At 43.8% G+C, this 26,053-nt stretch overlaps 1 protein-coding gene across 10 annotated transcripts in view; it reads right to left on the bottom strand.

Moving 5' to 3' along the window:
• TOP6BL (TOP6B like initiator of meiotic double strand breaks) overlaps positions 1–26,053 on the bottom strand; it is a 2,208,219-nt gene that overhangs the window by 1,417,378 nt on the left and 764,788 nt on the right. For 8 of the 10 annotated variants that reach the window (XM_078660852.1, XM_078660845.1, XM_078660847.1 and 5 more), the window contains one exon: positions 17,926–18,118. The exons of the other annotated variants lie outside the window; for them this stretch is intronic. In XM_078660852.1, coding sequence (XP_078516978.1) covers positions 17,926–18,118 — 193 coding nt within the window. The remainder of the gene's footprint in view (positions 1–17,925; positions 18,119–26,053) is intronic. 10 annotated transcript variants of the gene reach the window in all.

Raw genomic sequence — 26,053 nt, 5'->3', positions numbered from 1 at the left:
AAGGAAGACTGCAGGTTGAACACCCTCGCTAGAGAGAATTCATCACCTGCATCCCTGTTCATGAAAGGCTATGACCGGGAAGATTAGAATAGGAATGCCTGCAAAATATCCAATAGTAAGTGAGTCAGACAGAAGAGGACCTGGCTGGGGTATCAGAGAAGAAAGGGAGGTTACATCAGCAAAAAAGGACAAAGTAACTAAGAAGCAGAAGTGAAAATAATAGCATGCATGAAAAGTTTAACCCAAAAGGCTACAGAACATTTCAAGAATACAAGTATGTAGTCCAGGAAAGAGGGTCTCTACATGAGATTGGGAACAGAAAAAAGTGCAGGAAGTATAAATCTATCGAAAGAAAATCCTGCTGAATACCACAAATCGAGATCGCACAAAGTCTTTAATATTCACCCATATAGGAAGAAAAAAACGATTCCACTGCTTCTAAATGGAAGTGAAGACACAACAAGAGATAGGAACTCTCAAGAAGAGAGTGCAAAATCAAAGAAAGACTGGTACAACTAACCCTGAATGGGCTAGACGCATAAGTACGTTTCGTGTTGAAACAAGCGAAAACCTTGAAGAAAAGAGCGGTCGAAAAGAGTAACCAAGTCCCCAACTGAACCACTGTAAGAGAAAAAGGCCAAGGATCAAAGAGTCTCGCTAAAAGATTTAAACAACAGCAACTCCACAGAACCAGCAGTATATGGTGAGGGCTGAATAATAAGGAGATAGGCAGGTAAAGGCCAAGGGCGATAGCTGACCTCAAAGGGCGGTATGATAACAAGAAGGGAAAAGGTAGATCCTTAAAGCGAAAAGACGGACAGCAGTCTGCAAAGTTGGAGCAACCAAAAGAGATCCGGGGGGGCGGTATAAGACAGCAGGCCCTTGAAAATATGGACGTACAGGGGGACTCGGAGCAACTGCCACAATCTGATAACACATCAGTAGAAAAAAGGAAGGAAAAAACGTAATCTCATGTATGAAAGTAATATATAACAATAACTTACAATATAAAAATATAGCGTTGCATTAAATTTGAGGATAATGTTCCTGTTATAAATATATAACAAGCACCAGTGGTGCCCATGAAAGGAGAGGAAAGGCCATAACGTGCGGGATATTAACAGCAGCCTGCTAAAGCAGTGCAAGACGCACATTGATAGGACTAAAAAATACCTCAGGGAAGGGACTATACTAGTCGTCCCAGAGCTCTGGCATGAAAAGAAGAGTGTGTCAGGAAATACTGAATAACACCAGAAGAGCAGAAGGAAACTCCATGGAACAAAGGGAGCTTGGGAACAAGGCAATAGTGCATCTGCACAAAGCGAGGAATTTGCCATAATAATGATTACTTGCATGAAGCCTAGAAAGAAGAAAAACCCTATACTATCAGGGATTGAAACCCACACCGGGCTACAAAACAAAAATATTGCTCAGAGAGCGGGAACTACAATCCGTCTTTGAGAGGTTCAGAAGAAAAAATAACAGCTGCAGGAATACCTTACTAGGTGCCTTACAAAAATGGAATGGTGAATATGAAACGGGAACCAGAAGCCTGCCAATGGCTCATGGAAAGAAAGAAAAGCGTCCCCAACAAAGTCGGTGGGGAGCTAGAAAAACAAGTGGGAAGACGGATGTACAGAGTAAACAGAATTAAGAGGCTGCACCGCCCTGACTGTCCCGAAACAGCTGTAATGCAAAGCAGGCATGGGCACCGAATGGATGGACGCCATCAAGGACATGCCAATCAAAGCGGCTTGAACAGCCTCCGAAAACCATGAGGTGCGCAAGCAGGGCCACTGACGTAGTGTCACTGGAGAAGCTATAGCCCAACCGTCGGAGTCAGCGGTATCCAAACCACATTAAATGATTTATTTAGCTCCTTATTGCCCATCCCTTATTAAAGGGGCAAGATTATTCTGGGTCTTATACGGAAGGGAGGGCAGCAGACATGCCAATGAATTCCACAATGTATAGGAGAAGCGTCCAAGAACATAAGAAGTATTGAGGGATTGCAGAACAGAACTGGTGGAGGAGAAAATATGCCAGCCACAAGTGTATAGTCTTCTGGACTCTCTGTCTGGAGGGACAGTAGGAAGAGAGTTGAGATTTTGTCGGCCAACGTGGCCTGTAACCACAAAATTGTGATGAGTAGGATGCAGCAGAAGACAGGGTGGATCATCGGGGCCGAACAGTGTCTGTGAGAAACAGAGCGATCCACATGACACCCTGTACTGGGTTTAGCCCAAGTCCCCAACAAAATGTCAAACAGAGCTTCACTATAAGGAAGCAACGACTATCCCCCTGTTTGGCCCTATGGAGGATGCCAAGTAAGTGACAAGTCTTAATTTCCACAGAAGGAAGTGGCGAATCCAAAACCACAGAAACTTGCCTAAGTTTGTCAGCCAGGGAGAGAGGAGCTCATGTCTGTAGCAGGGCCAGGAGGTAAAGGAGGCCTGGGGCTGGGGAAGACTCCAAGGCACTAGCTTCACCCAACTCAGTGAGCCAGCTGTCATCCAGTGGAGGTTGGGCAGTGTTAGAGATGGGGTGGGGAACCCCAATTCCTCTACCTCACTTCCAAAATCGAGTTGCTGAGAAAGAAAAAAAGGAGGGGGCTATAAAGCGAGCTGAGGAAACCTGCCTGAGATGCAGCTCCGCCAGCCCTACATCCGACGCCAAAGTGGCGACATTGGGAAGGGCAAGTAGTGTGGCGTTATTGGCTGGTCAGACCCAAGCGCCAAAGGTGGTAACCCCAGCGTCAACATGGATTTAAAAACCAAAGGCCGAACTGAGGCCGAGTGAGAACCAACGGCGTGGACACAGTCACAACTCCTTGCACCTCCTTGTGGCCTAAGGATGCTCCAGCGAAAAGTGGAGGCCCAAAGATAGTATGAAAAGAATTGCAATATTCTCGCATCTGGGTCACAGTCGCTCCCGCTCCAGGGAAGGTAGGGAGGCGCATGGTAGACTTGTGCACAGAGTCTTCAACCGAAGATAGAAGGGGGCTTATGCGGCGAAGTTGGCGGTGCTGCGACTTCAACCGCCTGCATCGTGACTTACCTCGGGACATCGATGGAGAGTGGTCTCCATGGGCAAGGCTCCTGGAACGGGCCCACAAGCAGTCCATATAGCATGAAGGAGACCGAGGTCCACAAGAAGCCTTGGAAGACTGCGACATCCGCACCGCTAGCAGCTTCAGATTTTACCTCAGCGCCGTCAGGCAAAGTTGGCGACAATAGTGCTCACTCAGGCACCACATACAAATAGAGTGAGGGTCCGTGGCAGACATTTGTTGATCACAGGACTCACACAGCTTGAACCCTGAGGACACTAGAGATTGTTTATATGCACACTGTTCTGTTCAATGATAACGTCAAGGTAGGCCAAAAATGGCCTGAGGAACCGCTTACCGGATCTGCGTCTAAAGCATGGAAAAGAAGAACCTTATGCCAGCAAAGCGGGAGGGGCTATATATGGACTCAGTTGACGTCACATCCGAAATTCGACCACACTACGGAATCATGCGATGCCCTCTACCGACGCACAGAGGTACTGCTGAAAAGAATTCACTGATCCAGTCTGACGCCTGGGAAGGATTCTAAGGTAAGGAATCTGCGGATAGATGTCTCTATCAGATGTGAATGGTCTAAACTTACTTTGGAAACAGCAAGCAATATTCAACTTCTTGAGAGAGTGACATATGTCTCCTGCAAGATACCTACCTTCTTAAGAAAGACTGGCCTGACTTAACTCTAACCCCTTCCCATTGCAGTATTTTGTTGCAATGGGGACAAAATCAGCTGGAGTGGCAATACTATGCAATTGCAACTTTGAGGACAAGATCCTGGAAACTCAAACAGGGACAGCAGAGAAGCATAGGGGTTGGTGACCAGTAGAGGGACTCAGACTGACAATATTGTGTCCTTATATGCTCCTAACATCAGACAGAAGGCCTTCTAAAGGACAACTATTTCAGATATATTTAGCAAAGCCAGAAATCCTAATAAGGGGGACTCAGCTATTCAATGGATCCCATAAGGGACTGTTCATAGCAGCAACTTGATGTTATGTTGTGTTATGTTCAGGAATTTCCTAAAGCGCGAGTATACCCGAGGGTGTCCTGGCGCTATCTGAGAGGGCAGGCTAGAGGCAGTATCAGAGGTTAAATAGACGAGTTTTTATCTCCTTCCTAAATGCCATTAACAAAGGGATGGCTCTAATATGAGATGGCAGATTATTTCAAAGTTTAGGCATGCTGTAGATAATGCTTCTGCCACCCCATTGCATCTTTTTAAATTTAGGAACGGCTAAGATTTTAGCATTAGCTGAGTGGAGTGCTCTCTTGGATATATATAATTTGAACGCCAATCCAAGAAAGTACGTTTCCGTATTGTGCATTCCTTTATGTACAAGGCATAGGGCTTTAAATTTTGCATGGCTGAGAATAGGCAGCCAGTGTAGCTTACCAAGTTCCTGAGAAATAGAATAAAACTTAGGGAGGTTAAGGATCATTCTGGCAGCAGCATTTTGAACCGACTGTAGTCATCTCATGTGTTCTAGAATGTTTAGATAGAGACTGTTGCAATAGTTCAATTTAAATAGGACTAGTGCAGTAATCAGGTGTTTCCTGTGGCTGTCAGGGATGAAGGGTAGGATTTTCCTGATTAGTTTTAAGATGTAATAAGCTGAGGACGTTATAGCCGATACTTGGGCACTCCTATTGAGGTTGTCGTCAATAATGACTGGATGGAGGATTCTCAGCCCCCACAGCATTTAGGTACTGGTTGTGGGGGGGTGGGGATTAGTAGATGGACAGAGGCATTTCCACACAGAAGTGGAAAAGACATTTCATTTGGCTGCCTATAAATTCTACGCTAGCCTGGATCACTTTCAACTGACTAGCAGACTATACAATACCACCAATGACATATTTATAGGCAATATAACCATTACTGAGCACACTCCAATCAATACACCTAGAGTGAGAAACTGTGGATGAAGACTGCACCTAAACAAGTTTTTACTGTGAGACCCCATCACTAGAGAGATTACCCAGGGATTTGAGGACTGCATGCCAAACCAGAGCAATCCCTACACCTCACTTCATACTCACTAATATACCCTAAAAGCTGTCTTATGAGGGATACTCACAACCACAACATCCCACTCGAAGCAAACCAAGGTGAGGGTAGAAAGTGATACTAAACTGTCAGACCAACAGAGAACTCACAAAACAAACTGTTTACATTAGGGTGTGGACACTGATTTTAGCTTTAAGGGCGAGCCCTGCTGGGGAGACAGTCACTAGCGAGAAGGACGCCCGGGGGAGGACCTGCATTACCCTGTTGCCGTGAGGGGAACGGCTGTGGACATAATTTCGCCAGCATACCGACCGCCGCGAGGGCAAGGGAACTACATCCCCCAGGAGCCCCGGCGGTCGGGTGACGTCAGCGGAGCGGCCGGAGCCGAGGGTAAAAGCCAGCAGAGCCGAGCGCTGCTTGCGAGCCCTGCTGGGGAGACAGTCACTAGCGAGAAGGACGCCCGGGGGAGGACCTGCATTACCCTGTTGCCGTGAGGGGAACGGCTGTGGACATAATTTCGCCAGCATACCGACCGCCGCGAGGGCAAGGGAACTACATCCCCCAGGAGCCCCGGCGGTCGGGTGACGTCAGCGGAGCGGCCGGAGCCGAGGGTAAAAGCCAGCAGAACCTCTCGCATCGCGAGTCGCGCGCGGGAGCGCCAGGGCGAAGCCCGGGCCCTCTTTGGCCCTCAGTGGACCGAGTAGGACGGGACGGGCCACCCCCCTTGTAACTTCTGCAAAAGGAGGTATAGTGTACACACTTTATTTTAACTTCTGTTTGCAACATCACCATTTTCATTGTGATCATGCCTTGTAAGGGGAGAACAAGCCCAGCTGCGCAGGGGTGTCATGTGGTGCAAATGCACCAAACGCTTATCACAAACTCCCGGCCTACTGTGCATGTTACAGACATAATCTGTCCCTGTTACTCCCCATCTAGTACGCTATCTCCTCCACTAAACTCCCCAAGAATGCATAACCTGTCCCCGTGGGATGAGCTAAACAGACTTTGCAAAACAAAATATGTCAGTGTGGACTCACCCTTCTTCGCCAAAGGCACCCGCACTACAAACACTAAAGGCAGTTTATAGGAAACCCCCTCATTATTGAACAAAGCCAACACACAAGCCTCTGTACTTTCATGGTTACTACCCGTCAATAGAGAGCATGATGAGGACAATGCCGAAAGGACTCAATCCAAATCTCATACACCAACTGTTACCCCTGTGTCGTCTGTTCATAATCTCCCTACCACCATGGAGACTGAAGTCAAACTGGACGATTCAATATCTTATTCCCAGATCTCTCTTCTGACTCAGATCGAACAACTTGTTAAAACCATCATTTCCCCACTAACAGAAAAAATCAACGCTATAGGGGAAAGGCTCTCGGGTCTCGAGAACAAAATCACGGCTATCCTGAATCCCATCGATAATCCCGTAACTTCGAACCGACCCCAGCCAACCATCACTTTCCCAACAGCTAAACTACCTGCCATCCTCAAATGCAAGCAAGTCTCCCCTATAACTTCAGGTTCAACTACTTTCAAAGCTCCTTTCAAACCAGTTATATCTAGGCCCTCAGAGGCCAAGACAGTACGCAATGCACCATACATACACCTCCCGCCACAAGCCCCGCCATATGTGTCCGTCCTCACAGGAGTACCACCACTTGCGTTGGGAAAAGCTGAAAGTCACCTGGACCTAATGAACAAAGTTATATTCTGGATGGGAAGAAATAGACCCCTACCATCGGACAAAGACGGCGGAATTCTGAGTGTGAGAAGGGTGGGTTGGTTGGGCCCACTACCAAAAAACATTTCAGGGGACCTGGTACTGGTTAGATTTAGGAATCGGAACATCGCAGCATATTTAAGATCTTGTCCAGCCCAAGAAGGGGATGGCCCAATACAGACTTGGGACCTACATGATTTCTATCCCTGTATGCGAAATATCCCCCGGTTAGGAACAACAATAGACTACCACTACCAGCTGGGTGGGGAAGTCCAGGTACCCAGTGGTATTAGTTTCTCTGTTGCCAACAGATTTGATTCATTGCATAATTGTCGTAACCTTTGAGCTCACTCATCTTAAAGGACAAACCCGTGTATTTTTATTCAAGATAGGGATAAACCCCTTGAAAAATATGTCTTACCACCGAATCCTGAAGTTGGGGTTATGTCTTTTTTGAACATGAAGTTATGTTATTGTTGAATGTATATATTTATTTTTAATTACTGTCATTTTTGTATGCTTTTATGATTTTAAAAAACAAAATCGAATAAAGCTTTTATTCATTCATTCAGCTTTAAGGGTCCATGGCAGAACACAAAACTTTGATAAAGCACACTGTACCCTGATTAATAAAAAACAGAATTACTATTTGCGTGAAAATAAAGCAAGGAAGCTTTTGGCACTGCAACTTAAAGCTAACAAAGGGAGAGATGGGTGCAAAAGATTATTGATAGCTAAAAGGCGGAAGTTGTCTATGACACAGAGATTCACTGAATTAGTTAAGGGGTTTGGTGAGGCACTATATAGTAGATAGGAGGCCTTTCCACAGAGAGGCACCCGCTATCTGCATTAGCATCTTCAATGTTGGACTCTCTAAAAAGTGGAGAAATGCATTAGACAAAGCCAAAACTGAGGAAGAAGTGGTAGGCGCTATCCTTGGGGATCCTGAAGAATCATATGATCGAGGGGAAGAAGGATTGGAGAATCCTAAGAAAGTTCCAGAAGAACTGGAAACCATACTTGCAACCTCCAATAAGGCGTGACCAGCACTACCTTTGCCTGCTGATGGCGAACCTGCGCTGAGAGGAGCATGATCATCTCAAACGGTGGGAAGGCGTATCCAGTCTCCAGGGACCAGTCCTGAAGAGAGGCATCCGTCGCCAGAGGATCCTGTTTCCAACTGTGGAACCGGGGAAGCTGATGGTCCAAGCGAAAAGCAAAGAGCTCCACCGAGAAAGGGCCCCAAAGGCCGTGGAGCCTCTGGAAGACTCTGGTATCCAATTGCCAGAGACTCACATCCGACCACTCTCTGGAGCACCAGTCCACCACCACATTGGCCGCTCCCGTAAGATACTCTGCCGTCACTGAGACGCTGTTGTCTAGGCAAAAAGACGAAAATTCCTTGGCCATTTCCGCAAGTACCTTGGACTTCGTGCCCCCCAGGTGGTTTATGTAGCGGACAGCGGACACATTGTCCATTTTGAGAAGGACATGACAGCCGCTCCTGTCTTACGTCCCGCATATGACGGCGAAGGAACTGACAAGAAGCTCCAAGCAATTGATATGAAGGTGTTGTTAGTCTGCGGACCATTTTCCACCGTTATACGAGTCCCCGCATCGCGCCCCCCAGCCCGACTTGCTGGCATCCGATTCTATGATGATGTCTGGAGCTGAGCCGAAAAAGGCCCTCCCGTTCCAGGCCTCCATGTGGTCGAGCCACCACTGCATTTCCAACCTCACCTCATCTGTGAGGGGAATGAGCTCCGAGTACTGCAAACCCCTCCTGAGGTGAGTGGCTTTCAGCCTTTGATGGCCCCTGTAATGCAGGGGTCCCGGAAAGATGGCCTGTATGGAGGTGAAAAGAAGGCCCACCACCCTGGCCAGTTGCCAAAGAGAGGTCATGTGCCGGGCCAGCGTGCATCTGAGCTCTCGTCGAATCTTGGACACTTTCCTGGAGGGTAGACTCAATGTCGTCTTGAGCAAGTCTATCACAAATCCCAGAAACGTTGTTTGCTGGGACGGAATCAAGAGGGATTTTTTCCCATTGATGACAAAACCCAAGCTCTGCAAGAGATGCACCGTCGTCCGGAGTTGTTCTGCAAGCAAGGTTGAAGACTGATCATCCAAAATTTAAAAAAAAAGTTAAACTAAAGGTTTTGAATAATGCCGTTAAGATTTGGAATCAAATAAGATCTGTCACAAAGATTCCATATTACAGCAGTATGGCTCCAATATGGGACTCCCCAGGCACCCCAGACTGCTTAAAGGACTCTTTATCAAATCCACTTAGACAAGCTGGAATTGAAAAATGGGGACAACTTCTGTCTGGAAACTCTTTAATCTCATGGGATCATTTGCAAACAATCACAGATCGGAAAATCTCGAAGTTTAAATACTATCAACTGAGCAGCTGGGCAAGTACTATTCCGAAGGGAGCCTCAGATCCGGAGAACCTAGAATCAGAGATGATGAATGAAACGGCATTAAAAAAAGAAGTATCAAATGGTATTGGGTACTAATTGAATCGGAAAAAGAAGATCTTACAATTGTTGAAAAAATATGGAAGAAAGATTTACACAATGAAGACTCAGACCTTTGTCAAATCTGGAAAAAGTCAATAGAAAAATGTTGGTTATGTGTAAAGGCCGCCCCATTAAAAAGGAACCACCTTTTCTCTATACATAGAGCGTACTGGACTCCCAAGAAATTATCAAAATTTAAAGGATCTACAGTAAAATCATGCAGCAAGTGCGGAGAGGAAAGAGTGGATGACGTGCATATGTTTGGTGGGTGCCCTTCGCTGACACAGTACTGGCAAGAAATTGGTAAGACTCTAACTGCAATACTGGCAACACCGATAACTGTAAGTATTATCTTAATTATTTTTGGGATACACTGTACCACTCACCCAAATCAGATAAAGTTGGATAAACATCAAGAAAACTTACTGTTTGTTATGATCCTTTTAGCACGTAGAGAGATATGTATTAATTGGACAAAACCAGTGCCACCAACACATGAAAGCTGGTTAAATGCTGCAATAAGAACCAGTAGTTTAGATAGAAAAGGGAAACAAACTAAAAAGATGAAATATTGGGAGATCCTGGAAAATTACATCGCTTCTAGATAATAATTTATAATCTCTCCTTGTCAGAGGTTCCTTTGCCTCTTTTTTCTTTTTCTTCTTCTTTTCTTGTTTTTTTTTTTTTTTTTTCTTTTTTGTTTGATTCCAATGATTAAGCGGACAATAATTCCTGGCATGACTTGAAGTCTGTCAAACATCCGAAGGGTCAGAGATCTCCCGATACGAAGGAATTATTGAGTAAGATGGAGGTATGCGGAGGAAAACGGATTAGATCAAGAAAGAGACATACCCCTTGTATCCCCCGATAGAAGATCAGGGGCAGTCTTTGTGAAACATCTTGTTCGGATACTGTTGGTCTCCCAAACGCCTTTCTTTTTGCATAACCCGCAATATGAGGATAAAAAAAAAAAAAAAAAAAAAAAGGTTGAAGACTGAGCCAAGAGAAGGATGTTGTTGAGATAGATCAGCAGACGGAAGCCCCATGCTCTGAGGTATTCCACCACAGGCTTGAGCACCGTGGTGAAGCACCAAGGAGCTGAAGAAAGACGGAAAGGTAGCGTTGTGAACTCGTAAGCCTGGCCATTCCACCGGAATTGAAGGAACCTGCGATGCAGGGGGAAAATCGTGACAGAAAGGTAAGCATCCTTCAGATCGAGGTGCACCATCCAGTCGATTAGGCACAAGAGGTCGCGCAGCAGGTGGATTCCCTCCATTTTAAAATGGCGGTAAACCAACCAACTGTTGAACTCCTTTAGATTAATAACCGGGCGTTTACCCCCGTCTGCCTTGTCCACTAAAAAGATGTTGCTTAAGAAGCCGCTTGGGTGGAGAGAGGAGCACACTATTGCCCCCTTGTGGAGGCGGTCGTGAACCTCTTCGTCCACTACAGTCGTCTGAGCGGACGTGAAAGCCAGAGGCCGTGGCCAGTATTCCTGTCTCGGGGTCCCATAGAACGCTATGTGAAACCCTTTTATGGTCTGAAGCACCCAAGAATCCGAAGTAATGGCCTCTCAATTGTGAGTGAACAAAGCCAACCTGCCTCCCCACCCGCAAATGGGGGTAAGGGGAGAGACTCACCTGATTGATTATGGAACTGGCCTTTGCCTCCTCCTCTGGCACCTCTGTCTCTTCCTTTTTCTGTGAGACTGGAAGAATTCTTGCTTGGGCTGGTCACCCGCCTCTTGAAGCCTTTGTTGGGGGTTGAGTGTAGAATCGGCCAGTCGAGCGCCCCCGGCCATGACAGACCCCGACGAAAACCTTTGGGTGGAACACTCTTTTAATGGAGGCCTGCACCTTGTCAAGAGTGGTGAAGGTGGACACAAATTTTGTGAGCTCCTTCACAAAGGGCTCACCAAAAAGTCCCCCATCTGCCACTGCTCCCACCTCCGAGGAGGCCAAGTCCCCTAGTTTTGGGTCCACTTTAAGCAATAAGGAGTAACGCCTCTCTGCAGCTAGCGTGCAGTTCGCATTACCCAGGAAGACGATAGCTCACTGGGCCCAGCCAGAGACTGACCCTGGGGAAAGTTTGGTACCAGAGGCTTTTGCCTCCTCTGCAAGATCCAACATTTTTGTGAGAGGACCACAGGCGTCCAGGAGCTTGTCCAGGACCTATCAATCCCTTTTTTGGGGGTCCCGAATATATTTGTGGAGGAAAGTGGCCATCCTAGCGTCTCTTTTGGGGGTGACAGCCACCTTGCCCGGCAGAGCGAGGGCATTCCGCCCGCAAGCAGGCCCTAACTTCCTTCTCTAGGGGTTTCCTCATTCTGCTAGCGACGAATTGCGTCACCTACTCGCTCCGTGTTCACATCGATGGACGGGGATGGACCAAATCCTCTGGGACAAGCATGTCTTCTGGACCCTCTGGTACACTCTGTGTTGGGCGCCAGGGCCTGGAAGGGTCCGGTTCCTCAAGGGATTCCTCAGGCGATTCATCGCCATCCTCATTGTCGCCCTCAGGGGATAAAAAACTTCCCTCATCTAAGGGATCTATTTGGGGCACAGGGGAATGCCCCAAGAAGGCCACTTTAAGGTGCTCAAAAGCCCCCCATCCACGGTTGCTTCCCCTTTACGCTTACGTGGGGAGGGTTGGTGCTCCCCCGAGGCATAGGCGCAAGCAACTTTCATAATGCACTTCTCAAAAGGTCCCATGGCTGCAGCGATGGCGTTGTGGATGGAAGCATCCACTGCGTCGCAAATATCATCATCCACAGGGAGAACCTGAAAGGTTTCCTCCTGAAAAAATTCCCTTTCCATTATAATGGAGGCGATGCTGGAAAATACTAAAAGTCAGGGGTATTTGGCGACCCTAAAGCTCTTAGACTTTTGGCAGAAGAAAACTCTGTAGAATTAGGCCTTGCAATCAAGGAATTCTTGGTAATCAACCTTGGGGCCTACACCCACTGAGTAAGAGGGGTCTCACTGCTGAAGGAAAACCTTTTCCCAAGTGAAATGCAGTCACTAAAAAGCCTGGGCTGGCCCCTGGTGATAATGACAGCCTTATATTAAATGCTGGCTGACTGGGATACTTCCGACCCCCATGCGGGTATCAGGCTGCACAGAAAACACAGCTGAGATCGGGTGTCACTGCTCTAGGCTAGTGGGCTTCACGCTCGGCGGGGATGCAGTGACAGGAACTTCCTGACAGAAAGCGTTTCCACCGAGCGAACGAGATGAAATAGACGTGCTGCACAAGCGCCCTCTAGTGGCCACCTACGCACCGCAAGCCCACACAGAGAAAGATCGCGAAGTGAGCGATGAGAAAGCTCCCGCGGTGACACAAGCTGAAAAGGAACAATACAGCGATTGCGCTATACTCGGGCACAGGACAAAAATAAGTGTCTGAAACCTGAAGTGCAGCGCTCGCGCCAACACGCATACATAAATAAAACCAAATAGCGCCAACCAATAGACACACGAAAATGAAATCACATGCGGTCGCGCTATGACAAGTAATACAAATTAGCACAATGTATAAGGAAATAATGCCATAACCATAGAGGATTAATGGAAGCTACTTATCTGCTGGTGAGCAGAAAAAGAAAGAGGAGCTATCCCAGCATTCCTAGGACCATGAGGACATGCGTGGATGCTGATTGGTTGACCTTTTGGACTGCCCTTTCCCTGGGGTTTCTGGGAAAGAGAGTTTTTTTGCTGTAATGTTGAATCTGCTGGTGTTGGAAAATAAAGAAAGCAGAGCATAATCCTCGCCTCCGGTCCTGCCATAGAATTGAAGTGCTGCTACAGGTACCTATTAATTGCGGGGCCAAGGTGATAACATATTAGGCAATCAAACTAGGGCACTCAATAGCACAAACTGCACCTCTGAATTACACTTCTCTCACTTTGGTAGGGCCGCTGAAATTAGGACGATGACTATTCCGAGAATGATATATATTTTCCAGGCACTACCAATCTCTCTACACCTGGTTACCCTAATTTTGAGGCAGCCTCAGATAAATAGCCACAAACAAGGCACATAGAATAGCATGTGATTACTAATCAGACAACATTTTGAGTTTTAAATATCGACAGAGAAGAACATAAAGTCCAAAATATCGTGTCATGGAAATATCGACAGCAAGAATATCGATGTCAAGAATATTGATTTGTAGGTAAGTAATATTGATTTTTAAAATATCGAAGACGTTAATATTGCTAAAAATATAGGGCCTCATAACAATGTCGGTCAGAGTTGCCTCCGACCGACACCGTTTCTGTATGAGAACCGACCGACCACAAGTCGGCGGTTCCACACCCCTCATTATGATTCTACCTCACATGGTGCGGTCAAAAACCGCATCCTTGAAATACGGCAGATGGAGTTCAAACCACCGATGTCTGTCGGAAAGCCTGCGACCAACTGTTGGAGGCTTTCCAACCAACATCGAAATCAGGCCCTTAGTTGTTTAAAATATTGTTTTAAAATTATTGTTATGTATTTTAGTGTATATATTTTAAATGCATATGATGTCATTTTGTGTATAATTATTGTTTATGTTTTTAAATTTTATTTTGTTTAAAATATTTTGTTGCATTTTATTGTCACACTTATTGAAGTGGTAATATTAAATTATACTCCTCTGCAATTCAACACTTTCCAAAATGTTCTGATTGGAATGGGAGTAGCAAATTCTACTCTTCTGTATTGCAACAGTTTCTCTACTGTTGTACTGGATGGAATGGTTATAGTAAATAAAACCTATCTGCAATCTTTAGAATCCAACAGTTTCCCTACTGTTGTACTGAGTGGAGTGAGAATAGTAAATTGTACTATTGTGCAATCAAACATTTTCCCTACTGTTTTTTTTTTTGTTTTTTTTTTTACTATGGAACTGATTAGCAGTCAGTCAGTCATTAAACTTTATTCGGTTCACATCATAGAAAACCATAAAAGTTACATAGTACCATTAAATTACAAATCATCTACAAAAATATGCAAATCACAAAATACTTTCACAAACATACGATACAGTTGTTCCATTAGACATTCAATAATTAAAAGGAGAAAGGCATCATATTAATTCAGTTGTTTAAAAAAGTTCATTCATAAAATGCACCATCCAGGACCCTTAGGGGTCCAAGCATTTTCTGTACCTTAATGAACATTTCAGAAAACCAACCACAAACGGAATACAATCTGGTTTTAATAATTGTAAAAAATAGAGAGCGGTGAGTACCTGTTTAAAATGTAGCTTTTTTAAAAGAGATTTTAAAAAGAGCCTCCTTGGGGTTTCATAGAATTTACAAAAGAACACAAAGTGCAGCAGGTCCTGTGGAGACATGTTGTCGCGGCCACAGGGTGCTAGCACTTTGCCTTTATGACTCCCCTTTGGAACAGCAAATAAAAGGTGGAAATAATCCATTCTAAACCTGATGAGTAGAAAGCGCTCGTGGGCAGATAACGGCCACGATAAATATGGCTCCATTTCTAGAGTTGACTTAAGCATCATGTGCTTGCGGACACTATTCTTTAACAGATTCATCTCCTCTCTTTCATTTTCTTCCGCATGATAAAAGAGTGTTTCACAAAAGCCAATTCTGCCCTAGTAATACAATCAGGTGTTAAAAACAGGTCCGGACGCCCCACCTCACTAAAGCACCCCTTTAAACACTTTAACCACAGTATGTCAGTCCAGTGGTCCAGACTCAAAGTCTCTTTTAACAGTTTTTGAGTTAGGTCTAGATTTTCATTTAACCAACATTTGAGCCAGAAAAGTAATGGGCGCATAGCCAGAATATCACATATATATGTAAGGCCAGTTTCTTCATGAACAATTAAGTTCGTGGTCCCTTTAGGAACCCCCAAAAACTGCTTTTAAAAGTGATTTTCCGTCACCTGTATACCCTCTAGACCAGTATACCCCCACAATTCGCTCCCGTAGCTGGCTATCGATACACTCTTAGCTTGATAGATCTCCCTACTTTTGAACAGATTGGAGTGGGCATAGTAAATGTTACCCCTTCGCAATCCAACACTTTCCCTACTGTTGTACTGGCTGGAGTGGGAATAGTACATTTTACATCTCCACTATCCAACACTTTCCCTACTGTTATAATGACTGGAGTGGGAATAGTAAATTTCACCCCTCCTCAATCCAACAGTTTTCCTACTGCTGTACCGGCTGGAGTGGGGATAGTAAATGTTACCCCTCCGCTAACCAACACTTTTCCTACTATTGCACTTATGGGAGTGGGAATAGTAAAATTGTACCCCTTTAGAATCTAACAGTTTCCCTACTGTTGTACTAAGTGAAGGTAAATGTACTGAACACTCTATTCCTCAAAAACCCACCATAACGCGGACTTCATAGAACAAATGTGAAGGATATACGATAGGCTTAGAGAGCCCCAGATTTGGAAGGACGGATGGTCACATGTGAATCTAGAAAGAATTTCTGTTAAAAAGTTCTATTTTTCACACATCCGTGATCAGTGAAGAAGCTATAATCCAGTCATCGCCATTTCTCCTCAAAACAACTGACTAAACACACAACAATCCATTTCAACATTGCAAGGTTCATACCATTTAGTGAAAAAGAGCAAGGGAAGAGGGGAAATAACCAGATGGTGAAAAGGGGAATGATCTACAATTAAACATAACACTTCTACCCTCCTAAATAATAGAAGTATAAAGCAATGGGAGTAGGAAGTAACCAGAAGAGTAGGGACAAACAAGGGATGTTACATAAAAAGGGATACAATTCCAGAACTAGAATGCACAAATGTAATAAGATCCATGTTTATGTTTTGTCCTTAAGAAAGTCTAGGTGCCACATGGGGAGATTAAGATGTTTATGAAGAGACTTTTTAATATTACCTGCAAAACTCTCAGTACATTTGTGTGGCAGTGAAGTTTCAGTACATTCCGGATTCTCCCGGGAAAAACATCTGACCATTATGTCAGCACTCCATATCTGGCCATTCTGTAAGGTGACTATGTTACAAACCTCACTAAGAACCTTGTGGGGCAAAGAAAAGCACTGATGTTTCCTTTCTGAGATTTGGGTTCTTCATTTATACCCAATCTCCAGACTCAAGCATCTCACTTTATAACATGATTGATTTCTTTTTAAATTTTCCATAAACTCGTTCCTGTTAACTTCATTGGGACCCCTGTCTGTCAACCACATCTTAGGCAATGTGGTACATGTCTTCATTAGGTTAAAGGAGAAAAATGCAAATATCAAAGTAACACTACTGAGCGTGGTTCAAAACAACTATATGATTCTTTGTAATGCTCTTTCACTTGACATACAGCTAATATACTCTCTCTGTAGACACTCTCTTCCATTCAGTTCATACTCTCCAGTAGCCCATTTGCCTTGCGACAAAATAGTGCTGTTTTACATTGACATATTACTATCTCCTTCAAGATATCTCTCCTAAGGTCAGAAGTAAACTGCACACCATTATCCATGATGAGAAGCTTTGAATGTTATCACAATAAAATACCTCTCCCCGAAAGTCTGTGGGCCCGATTCGCAAAACTAATGTGAGACAAAATCCTAAACGTACTACTTTTAGTATTCACAGAATGCACATATTATAATATTTTTCATTATTGATGTTCGTTATGTGTGAAATATTTTATACAGAATTTTAATAATTGTAAGCTGTTTATATTTTTTATTTAATTAGAAGTTTGTTTTTAAAGATTTTATTTTATTAGTATTTATATATATATATATATATATATATATTATGATAATAAGTTATTTAATAATTTTGAAATTATAATATAAATTAAAATTATTAGTTTAAAATGTATTTTAGGTAGATATACGTAAATATATATTAATTATTATATGAGTGTTTATCTATTTTTAAATTATCTTAAGTTGTTATGTTTGTTAAAATATACGTTAAATCTATTTTATTTTAAAAAAATGTTGTTATTTATTATATTTTATATTTCTTAATTTATTGTATATATATTTAGAAAACAATATTCAGTAGAACGATAATAATGACATTGATATTTTTGGGGAGATCTTTTTGTACGTACCATTCTTAGTATATGATAATAATATTTTTATCATTGATATTTTCGTCGCAATATTTATGTATCCCGAAATTTTGGTGGCCGATATTCTGTCAGTGAACCCATGTGATGCACTTACATGTTGGCATCAAAGGGAGGTCTAGCAATACCGGATATACATATGCATTTTGAAGAAGCAATGCTGAGGTACCTGGTGGAATGGGAGAAAACAGATAAACAATGGTGTTGGATTGATCAGTTCATAGTAGCAGCCTCTCTTTTGCAGGGCGTCTGGCTCTCAATCTACTATAGCACTGCACCAAACTGGGGAGATATTGATATGAGATTTTGACTGAATTAGGGAAAGTCTTTGAGATTTCCATACTGAGAGACCCAGAGGTACAGAACATTTCTTTAAATAAAGTAACACTTCTTGTCATTGTAATTAAGGCAATAATTACAACTTCTTGCAGGTCAAAATAAATATACAGTAGCAATTCAATCTTACACTTCTACCATCCTGATTAAAGAAACTTATGAAAAAGGATATATAGACCGAAGTAATCTGAGGCAGTCGATTAGGGTGCATTTTTGAACATGGGCAGATGGCGGTGACTAGCTCTAGTTGAAGCTCTCCAGTGAGGCCCATTTCAGCAGCCTTGTTTGGTATTAGAAGGTTTATAGTTTCCCCTTGAACAGGATGTATTTGAGTGCAACACATATCCACTCCATAGGAATGTAATCTATTCATAAATGGAGAAAAAATAGGAACATTGTAGAGCAATTTACAAATCAATGACTGCGACTGTACAGTAAACAATAATTTACACATTTTCTTTGATTTGGAGAGTGCCAAACGGTTACCTTTATGGTCACTTCCTAGGCCTATTTAACACATATACCGAGTGCCAATACACAGAGTAGCTGGTTAGAGGATACAGGGGACAGCCAACAACAAAAATAAGCAACTGATCATCTTGGATGCAGTGATTAGATAAATGTGTGGATCTGGAGACTTTAAGAGGTGATTCAGGTGCCATTTACTTTATGATAAAGGCTTCAATGAGCAATAGAAGTAGGACTTACCTCCATGTTTGTATCATTTCAAGCTGCAATGATAGACTGCAAAGGCTTTATAGACCTGCCTCCTGAGCAGGAGAACAGTATGAAATGAGCCAAGATTCTGTAATTACAGTTCTTAAAGTTTTATAGACTTGCATGCTTGCATACATTTCTGTCACAAAGGTGGAAATCTCCAAAACTTTAAACTAGCAATTTGGTACTTGTCTTCATTAGGTTAAGAGACAAGAATGCAAAGATCCAAGTAACACTACTGAGCATGGTTCAAAAAGACTATATCATTCTTTGTAATGCCCCTTCACTTGACATACAGCTAATACACGCTCTCTGTTGGCACTCTTTTCCATTCAGTTCATACTCTCCAGTAGTCCATTTGCCGTGCGACAAAACAGTGCTGTTTTACAATTACATATTGATATCTCCTTCAAGATATCTCTCACAAGGTCAGAAGTGAACTGCATACCATTATCCGTGATGAGAATCTTTGAATGTTATCACTATAAAATACCTCTCTCGGAAAGTCTATGGGCCCGATTCACAAAACTAATCTGAGACAAAACCCTAAACGTACTACTTTTTTTATTCACACAATGCACTTACTACTTTTGGTTAAACATACTACTTTTGGTTAAACATACTACTTTTGGTATTCACAGAAGGAATTTATTAGTAGTAAACTAAGTTTACTACTACTAAATGCCTTCTGTGAATATCAAAATTAGTAAATGTTGGATTTTGTCTCAGATTAGTTCTGTGAAGCAGGCCCTTATCGTACATTAGTGGTGGTGCTTTATACACATTTCAAATTGATCCACCCTGAGTGAGAATCAATCAGCAAAAAGATTAACTTTTTTGGGAAGCCCTTCTTCTCTACAGGCCCAGAAATATCCAGGGCTACCTGAACCCACAGTTCATGAAATACTTCAACAAGCGAAAGGCAGGCCATATTTTTTTTTTAAAAAGGACTTGTCGCTGACAGTACAACTGTAACAGACCTAGCTAAAAACAGCATGCCCTGATCTTTCACCAGATCGTACTCTTACCCAGGTGCCACTCTCTGTAGACACTCTTTTCCATTCAATTTATACTCTCCAGTAGTCCATTTGCCTTGCGACAAAATAGTGCTGTTTTACTATGACATATTGATATCTCCTTCAAGATATCTCTCACAAGGTCAGAAGTGAACTGCACACCATTATCCGTGATGAGAATCTTTGAATGTTATCACTATAAAATACCTCTCTCGGAAAGTCTATGGGCCCGATTCACAAAACTAATCTGAGACAAAATCCTAAACGTACTACTTTTGGTATTCACAGAATGCACTTACTACTTTTGGTTAAACTTACTACTTTTGGTTAGCTTACTACTTTTGGTATTCACAGAAGGCATTTAGTAGTAGTAAACTAAGTTTACTACTACTAAATGCCTTCTGTGAATACCAAAAGTTGTAAGTTTAGGATTTTGTCTCAGATTAGTTCTGTGAATCAGGCCCTTGATGGTACATTAGTGGTGGTGCTGTATACACATTTCAAATTGATCCACCCCGAGTGAGAATCAATCAGCAAAAAGATTAACTTTTTTAGGAAGCCCTCCTTCTCTACAGGCCCAGAAATATCCAGAGCTACCTGACCCCACAGTTCATGAAATACTTCAACAAGCGAAAGGCAGGCCGTAATCTTTAAAAAAAAAGGACTTGTCGCTGACAGTACAACTGTAACAGACCTAGCTAAAAACAGCATGCCCAGATCTTTCACTAGATCACACTCTTACCCAGGTGCCACTCTCCGTAGACACTCTTTTCCATTCAGTTCATACTTTCCAGTAGTCCATTTGCCTTGCGACAAAATAAGCTGTTTTACAATGACATATTGATATCTCCTTCAAGATATCTCTCACAAGGTCAGAAGTGAACTGCACACCATTATCCGTGATGAGAATCTTTGAATGTTATCACTATAAAATACCTCTCTCTGAAAGCCTATGGGCCCGATTCACAAAACTAATCTGAGACAAAATCCTAAACGCACTACTTTTGGTATTCACAGAATGCACTTACTACTTTTGGTTAAACTTACTACTTTTGGTATTCACAGAAGGCATTTAGTAGTAGTAAACTAAGTTCACTACTACTAAATGCCTTCTGTGAATACCAAAAGTAGTAATTTTAGGATTTTGTCTAAGATTAGTTCTGTGAATCAGGCCCTTAGACTACATTACTGGTGGTGCTGTATACACATTTCAAATTGATCCACCCTGAGTGAGAATCAATCAGCAAAAAGATTAACTTTTTGGGGAAGCCCTTATTCTCTACAGGCCCAGAAATATCTAGGGCTACCTGAACCTACAGTTCATGAAATACTTCAACAAGCGAAAGGCAGGCCATATTAAAAAAAAGGACTTGTTGCTGACAGTACAACTGTAACAGACCTAGCTAAAAACAGCATGCCCTGATCTTTCTCCAGATCACATTCTTGCCTAGGTGCCCTTTCTGTGCCAGATGGATACATTTGTACATAGTTTAGGCAGTGGAATAAACTTTCAACCTCTGTAGACCATACCGATAACAGTGCTAAGCTTGTTTCTGACTCTCTAGTACCCATTTATGCTCTGAGGAAGATCTCCATATTTTGTTGGTGTGAGAAATTGGGTTGTTAGTTGACTGGGGTGTGAGTCCTGGTGATTCAACAGCCAAAATCCCTTTCATGGTGAACCACAAAAAGTCACCAAATTAACATGTGCTTATCCCTGAGTAGCTTGAAACAAAAAGCAGTCAGGCTGAACTTGGAGGCAATGTATTTATGCAGCACACAAACAGTAATAACATGAAAACAGAATACAAGTAACATTTCACACCAGCTATAAAAATAATTAAGCAACTATTTTTAATAGTAATTAAAAAGCCAATGCAATAGTAACATAAGGTTTTTAATAAATATTAAGGAAATGTAACTCTTAAAAAGTTACGTTTTTACTGCCTGAACTTCCTGAAGGATATTTTGCATTTACTCTCCAACATCTTCCAGACGGTTCTCAGCCTGGGAAGAGCTCTGAAATTCCTCTCAGGAGCACATAATAGGCTGATCTCAATGGGCAGAGATGACTCCTCTCAGCTTAATAAAATATGCAGAGAGAGACAGACAGACAGAGACAGGCAGACAGGGAGACAGAGAGACAGAGACATAGAGACAGGGAGACAGAGACAGGGAGACAGAGACAGAGAGACAGGGAGACAGAGACAGGGACAGGGAGACAGAGAAAGGGAGAGGGAGACAAAGAGAAAGAGACACAGGGAGACAGTGAGACAGCCAGACAGAGACAGGGAGACAGAGACAGGGAGACAGAGAGACAGAGACACAGGGAGACAGAGAGACAGACAGACAGAGACAGACAGACAGAGACAGGCAGACAGGGAGACAGAGAGACAGAGACATAGAGACAGGGAGACAGAGACAGGGAGACAGAGACAGAGAGACAGAGACAGGGAGACAGAGAGACAGAGACAGGGAGACAGAGGGCAGAGACAGGGACACAGAGGGACAGAGACAGGGAAACAGAGACGGACAGAGACAGGGAGACAGAGACAGGGAGACAGAGACAGGGAGACAGAGGGCAGAGACAGGGAGACAGAGGGACAGAGACAGGGAAACAGAGACGGACAGAGACAGGGAGACAGAGACAGGGAGACAGAGAGACAGAGAGACAGAGACAGGAAGACAGAGAGACAGAGACAGGGAGACAGAGAGACAGAGACAGGGAGACAGAGACAGACAGACAGAGACAGAGAGACAGATAGACACAATTGACGGGAAGTTAGACTCTTTGTCCTACAGAATGGATCGCATGTCGGAATTCCTGGACAAACATGCAGAGCGACTGGACATGGCAGGGCGCCACCTTTCGGAAGTCGAAGATACCCAGACAACAATGGACATTGTCCAGAAGCAAATGGGAAGGCTCCTGATGACGCTTCAAGATAAGATGGAGGACTTGTAAACCAGGTCCAGGCGCAGTAATTTTCGCATAGTGGGACTACTGGAGACCACACCGACAGGTAACATGGGGACGTTCGTTGAGAAGCTTCTGGTGACATTGCTTGGTAGAGATATTTTTTCAGAAGTTCATTGTAAAACGGGCACCGATCCTTGGATCCTAAACAGCCACCAGGTGCACCCCGGAGACCGGTGATCACCAAACTACTTAATTACCCTGAAAAAAGCTTGAGCCCTGGGTGGTTTTCAATATGATGGATCAGCTATCACTGTTTCCAGATTTCACCCTTAAAGTAAAGGAAGCAAGATGCCAGTTTATTCATATAAAACGGAAACTACGAGAACAAAAGCTCGAATATGCTATGTTATAGCCTGCTAAACTGAGAGTTACGATGGATGGCAAAGCTAGAATCTTCACAGACCCCAAGGCAGTGCAGACGGCCCTAAAGGACCTATCCAGGCTGAACACAAGGGAGCAGCTTCTAGAACCGATGGAACCAGGAAGCCTGGCCGAAGATAATTAAAGAGTGACTTATGAAAGTACTTTGCCCTAACACCCCGCACAAACCTGAACTGTCTTAAATAGGACAATATATTCTTGAACTCAACCCAGGGCTTTATACATGAGCTTCACGGGACGGCTATACAGATAGGCTCCAGCAATGTAGTAGAGCATGGTCGCTGGTTGGTAATGTATGTCTCCTCTCATTGTAATGTAGTGGAGTTATGATATAGCGTAAGTTGCATAGGTCCATAAGGCGCGGCCAGATTGTGTTGATGGTTGCTAAAACATTACAGATGGATGGCTCGGAGGCTCATGGCCATTAAAAAGTGCGGCCGGTAACATCCGCCTCTAAGTGTCTATCACTACATGGCGGAATGCCATTCTTACTGTCTTTATGTTATTGTAATTTTGGAAGTAATTGTTTGTTCGGGGAGGGTTTTCAAGACATCGACTATGCCCAGTTGGGGACGACATATCGTGGTGGGGGGTTGGAATATTGTTAATTTTGAATCCATAGTAAACATACATTCAGAGCACATATTCTATATATATTGCAGCAGAGTGAGCTACAGAGGGATGATGTTAATGTTAGGAAAATCTAATGTCACAACAAGGGATAGCACAGGATCAACTCAACAGATTTCATTTTATAAATTGGAATGTGAGAGGCCTGAATGACTGCCGTAAACTCCGCGAAATCCTGACCTACTTGACGAGGCATAATGTTGATGTTGCATTGCTTCAGGAAACACATCTTTCCCTGAGTAGTAATATATTGGCCTACAAGAAAATTGTTGGTACCTTTCATGCTGCGGGGTTCACATCTCATTCTAGGGGTGTACTTACTTGGGTTAACCCCAGATCAGGGTTTTCACAAGAAACCAGAGAGACCGACCATAGTGGTAGATACACACACACTAGGTGTTTTGGTAAAGGGTTGGATTTATTATTAATTAACATTTATGGTTCCAGCTTCGACAACACACAATTCTATGACTCTCTCTTCTCCAGATTGGACAGGAAAACTGCTTTGCCACAGCTATGGGGAGGAGACCTTAACTGTGTTCTTGACCCACACCTGGACTGCTTAGGTGACCCACTACGTCGCCCGTCAGCGTCTGATAGAGCTATTCGCAACATAGCTATGCAGTTGGATCTGGTGGATGTTTGGCGATCTCAATTTCCTAGTTTGTGGGGTTCACACACTATTCACCCCACATGATTTACATACTAGAATACATTACTGGCTGATCTCGAGAACACTGAGAGCCAAGATGGCGGCCGTGGCGTGGGCTGTGTAAGCAGCTCAGTCCCTCGCTCCGGGCTGTGGGAGAGAACCTAGTACCCGTCTGACCCTTGCTGAGGCGTGGAGAGGCTTTTCTTGGGGCTCCGAGATCAGCGTTCGTGAAAAAGGTTTGTGAGAAGCGGCGACTGCAGCTTAAAGAAATGGTTGGTATCTGAAGCCGCGCGTCGGATTAAGGATTGAGTGAGTGTTGCTCTGCGGTACCGCTGTACGGTACTCACCTGTGTCAGCTGGTGTTAAGCCTCCCCCGGCGTATGATGAACCTACGGCAGGTGTTGCTTGACTCCGTGTGTGCAGGCCGGATGACTGCTGGTTTTCTGCTTCATACCGGTGGCTCTCCATCCTCCTGTTTGGATTCTAGCACGGTGTGGGTCGTGGGCGTGGAGGAGCCCAGACCGCACCTCGAAAGAAAATGCCGCCGAAGGTCGTCACACTTAGCGGCAAAAGCGAAGGAGCAGCCTGCCGTGGTGGATGTCGGTGATTTTTCCAAAAATGCCGCTGGGGAGACAACGGTGGAGGTGAGAACGCTAACCAAAAAATTGTTACCCCTAAGCCTAAAAAGGGGAGTGACGCGGCGGTGAAGTCAAACTTGGCCGCGCGCCCAGTAAAACAGGGAGCACACACGCTTCAAGCATTGTTTGAGAGACAGATATTGAAAAATGCGTTGCCACAGCCTACTGGTGATGTCGAATTGGGAGTTGAATATGTTCTCCATAAGTCACCGGTGTTGGATGTACCTACCAGTGAAATTCTCTCTCTTCAGATTATTGCTGAATCAGATCTTATAGGTGATCCCATAATAAATAATCTAGAATGCTCTAAAGAGCAGGGAAGTACGGTTTTGAATCCTACGAGTGCAGAGATTGGCATTATGGGAGATGGAGTCCCTGCTGGCATCTCTGAAGGTGTAATGACTGGGAGTTTGGACAATCTTGCATCCGAGATAGACTCTTTAATATTGACCGAGGGTGCTTCTTCACAGGATCTGACGGAATTTCAGGAGCCTGGCGATCATTTTTACTCGTTGTCAGATCCATCCTCGGATGAAAGCACTAATTTAAGTAGGGATTGGTTTGACGACGGTGAGGGGAGTAGCACAGAGAATGACACAATTTCAACTCCGGTTTCACTAAATGCTAGTGCTTCTACGGTCAAAAAGGTGAAAAAGAGAGGTTCTCCAGGCAAGAAGTCTAAGTCGGAAGAGCTAATTCTTGATAACACCAATGGGGTGCCAGCAGCAGGATCTGTGCTGCTGGAAACAGCAAGGCTAGACGGTGAGAACGGCCCAAATGTCATGAACTCATCCCAAGAGATGACTTTATCTACTATCTATAATACTATGATGAATCATAGGGCCGAAAGCAAAGCTGAAAATATGCGTACGCAGGGGACATGCAGTAAAGTGAAGAATGCAGTTCGCCGCGTGATAAAAATTTGTTCTGACACAGCCGACAGAGTTACGGAAGCAGAGGTCAGAATTTCGGCATTAGAGGACGACGCGGCAGCTCGTAAACTGGAGATGGATGTTATTAAAGCACATCGGGATGATCTCAGTCACAAATTATCCGAGTTGGAGAACCAGGCACGCAGAAATAACTTGCGTATTCTAGGTATTCCAGAGAAACAAGAGGGGTCTGATGTCCGGAAATTCGTATGTGAACTTCTTACTGAAGCTTTTCCAGATCTGACTCTTTGGGACTGGTCGATCGAAATTCAAAGAGCTCATAGGTTTCCGTTTACAATCAGGAAACCCCGTCAAGGAGAGGAGGATCGGCCAAGAGCAATTTTAGTGTGCTTT

This window comes from Lissotriton helveticus, chromosome 9 (genome assembly GCF_964261635.1).
Source record: "Lissotriton helveticus chromosome 9, aLisHel1.1, whole genome shotgun sequence".
Lineage (NCBI taxonomy): Eukaryota > Metazoa > Chordata > Amphibia > Caudata > Salamandridae > Lissotriton > Lissotriton helveticus.
Note: the sequence above shows the minus strand (reverse complement) of the source record. Positions and strands in the feature narration are given on the sequence as shown.